This window comes from Pteropus alecto, unplaced genomic scaffold (assembly GCF_000325575.1).
Source record: "Pteropus alecto unplaced genomic scaffold, ASM32557v1 scaffold90, whole genome shotgun sequence".
Classification (NCBI taxonomy): domain Eukaryota; kingdom Metazoa; phylum Chordata; class Mammalia; order Chiroptera; family Pteropodidae; genus Pteropus; species Pteropus alecto.
In genome coordinates, this window is record NW_006429894.1 from 2,175,301 (window position 1) to 2,178,612 (window position 3,312).

Below are 3,312 nucleotides of genomic sequence, written 5' to 3' on the forward strand. Positions count from 1 at the left end.
CTGGACTGGGCGGACGCCGTTTGCGCCTTCTATAACAAAGACGTACGTGTCTCCCGTCTTGTTTTAGCCCAGTATCTAAGTAAATTTCGGTTCAAGTCAATTCAACTTGAAATAAATTCTTTTTTTTTTTACGTCTCTTAAATAGTTCAGTTTATACGTATAAGCAAACTTTTCCTCAAGCGAGCGAGGATGTTATCATAGGCGGTTGATCTGTCACCAAATGTATAAATCGTGATTATTTTCTATATCGCTAAGAAAGAAAAAAAAGGCCTAGTTGGGGGCATTAGTGGGAGACCATTGCATAGAAGTGGGGTACTGGAGGATCGGACCCTTATAGGAAAGGTAAATGCAAATAAACCCACAGCCAGAGAGGGAATAAAGCCAGAAAGAGAAGCTAGAAAACCTTACCACTAGGTAGAAGGAAGAAGAGAAAAGTCTGAGTCTTTTTATAATTACTTGTTAGATGATACTGTATTTCTGTATGACGGAAATAAATACATGAAAATGTATAAATACATGAAAATGAAACTCCTGATATATTGGAGCAAACTATCTGGTAAGGAAAGTAAAATGCGAAAAATGATACAGAGTACACGTAACCGAATATGGTAAACTGTTAATACCTTGAACAAGTAGCGTTTATAGAAAAATCGTTGAATATATGGATGATCCTCTATGTTTTAAGTGAGTACTGGAGAGCCGCCGAAGGCTCTAGCAGAGAATCTGTCCCAGGCCTCCGTCCTGAGTTCTGCCCTTGCCTGGCAGACATGTTATTCTAGCTCATTCCAGCTCATTCCAGCGCATTCCAGCGCATTCCAGCTCAGCCTCTGTCCCTGCACGGCGTCCTCTCCGTGTCCCTCCCCCATGTATTAAGAAGCCGCCCTCCTCCAGGAGGACCTCATCTTGATTCGTTAAGTCTGCCGTGGTATTTCCAATCAGGTGGAGAACTTCACAGTGTCTTTCTCAGACGGCCGCGTGTTATGTTACCTCATCCACCACTATCACCCCTGCTACATGCCTTTGGACGCCATATGCCAGCGGACTACTCAAACCGTGGACTGCGCGCAGACCGGCTCGGTGGTCTTGAATTCCTCATCCGAGTCCGACGAGAGCTGTCTGGATGTGTCCCTTAAAGCACTGGATCACGGTCGGTCCCCATTGGTTGGTTAGCATGTTAGGCTTTTGCTTTGCCGTGTCTGATTTTGTCCGGAGCAAAACCTAATCTCTCTTTTTTTATTTGCCTGGTAGAAGATACATCAGAACTATACAAAGAACTCCTAGAGAATGAAAAGAAGAATTTTCAGTTGGTTAGGTCTGCGGTTAGAGACCTCGGTGGAATACCCGCTATGATCCATCATTCAGATATGTCCAATACAATTCCAGATGAAAAGGTAAGCAAGAGTTTCTTACCTGATAACCGAAGGTCAGAGTCTCGGAGGCCGAAAGGAAGTTGACCATTCCGTGTCGTCATTCTGTTTTCATTTGTCATGTTTTCCCGCAGGTGGTTATCACCTACCTGTCATTTCTTTGTGCGAGGCTTCTGGATCTCCGCAGAGAAACAAGAGCTGCTCGGCTTATCCAGACAACTTGGAGAAAGTATAAACTCAGGACAGATCTAAAACGCCAGCAGGTACTACTCCTGAATATTGAAAACATTATAATGCAAATTGTATTTCCTAAGATGCCACTTAGGTGATCCTTGATATTGTTTTCACGTTTTACTGAGATTTAAAATTATTGAGGAAATTTCGATAATCGTGTGTGCTTTGAGTTGGGGGTGGATATTTCTGCCTAACTCGGGGCGTTTCCTTCCTTCGCTGTGTCCCCCGACCTCTGCCCACCCTCTAGCTCAGTCTGCCCTAGGTAAGTGGAGTAACTCATCCACTTCGTGACTTTGTGCACAATCACCTGGGTTACCTGGCTCAGCTCATCCCCCCTTCCTCTTGGACTAACTTGCCTCCAGGGACCAGGGGTCTTCCATTAATTATTTGTACTGTGCTCTGGGGACTTGACATCACCTGGTGCTACCTGGGCCTGGGTGTCACGTGTTAAATATTGCGGTTCAATTTGCCAGCTGGTTTTGTCTGCCATGAAACTGTCTCCAGTTTATTATTTTAAAGTAGCATTTGGTTTCCATTGTTTTACTTGTCAAAATGTTTAGGACTTGGGCACAGGGATAGCAATGTTATATATTGTGTGTGGGGTCCCTTTGTGACCCCGATAGTATGTAAACTCACATTAACATAAAGTAAGTGTTTTCTTGAGTTCTGAGAACAATGTCATTTTTAATAATCTGTAAAATGGTGTCCTCGATCGAGTTAAACAAGCTGTTTTAATCCCTTTATCTCCCTACTCCTTCCACTAATAAAACTTTATTTAGTTGGAAGAATCCAAACAAATTGAACTAAGCAGCCGTGCTTAATACATTTGCTCAGATATTTCAGGAATGCGTCCACCCACTGTGGCCCCTCAGTTTTGAATGACAGTGCGTTTGTGATGAAGTACAGAACAGCCACGTCTGGCCACCCTGAAGCGTACCAGGCATTCTCTCCTGGGACACCCCGCTGGGGGACAACGCCGACCCAGTCACTGCCCTCGCCCCGCCCAGTCCGGACTGGGACCTTGGGGAAATGGGGAGCGGCTCAGCCTCAGAAACGGTCTTCCCTGCTGCCACCCCCGCCTCCTCAGCCTCCTCTCAGACTCGCCTTCCCCCCACGTGTCCCCTGGGGGGCACTTCGTACTTCTGGAGGCTTCTGGGAGAATTGTTTCAGGAAAATTTTCAGGGGAAAACTATTTTTGTCGATCCTCAAATTTTTGAAGAGTCAAGCGTGCATTCACTGGACCGTAATCTGAGAAACATGCCACATTTAAATTGCCTTTATATTGATCGCTGAGGATCTGTGATGGATCTGACGCATCTGCGATCTTTATCCTACGATGACACTTCGAGGAGTCTTCGTTTCATCAAGTCTACTATCGGCCGTGACAACGTGCCCAGAAGTTCTGTCCTTCAAAGACGAGCACATCTTACAATAATCCTGGGCTGTGTTTTAGCACCAGGATCAATTTGATTAATATTTAACAAATGGTTTTCTTACAAATAATAATTTAGAGTCTTAAGTGATTAAGTGTTGAATCGATGTTTTGCTTTTTTTAGGAAGGAGACAGAGCTGCGAGAATTATCCAGTCAGCTGTGATCCGTTTTCTAACTGAACGACGGTTGCAGAGGGAGGTTAACGCAGCGTTGGTCATTCAGAAACACTGGCGAAGATTCTCAGAACAGAGAAAACTAGTCATGTTAAAAAAGGAAGA

At 44.6% G+C, this 3,312-nt stretch overlaps 1 protein-coding gene across 1 annotated transcript in view; it reads left to right on the plus strand.

The window, feature by feature from the left end:
- Positions 1 to 3,312, plus strand: part of ASPM (abnormal spindle microtubule assembly) — a 43,590-nt gene that overhangs the window by 23,862 nt on the left and 16,416 nt on the right. The window contains exons 15-19 of the mRNA XM_025044818.1: positions 1 to 42; positions 940 to 1,147; positions 1,249 to 1,391; positions 1,502 to 1,630; positions 3,158 to 3,309. The exon at positions 1 to 42 is cut by the window's left edge and continues 57 nt beyond it. Of these exons, the coding sequence (XP_024900586.1) occupies positions 1 to 42; positions 940 to 1,147; positions 1,249 to 1,391; positions 1,502 to 1,630; positions 3,158 to 3,309 (674 nt within the window). The remainder of the gene's footprint in view (positions 43 to 939; positions 1,148 to 1,248; positions 1,392 to 1,501; positions 1,631 to 3,157; positions 3,310 to 3,312) is intronic.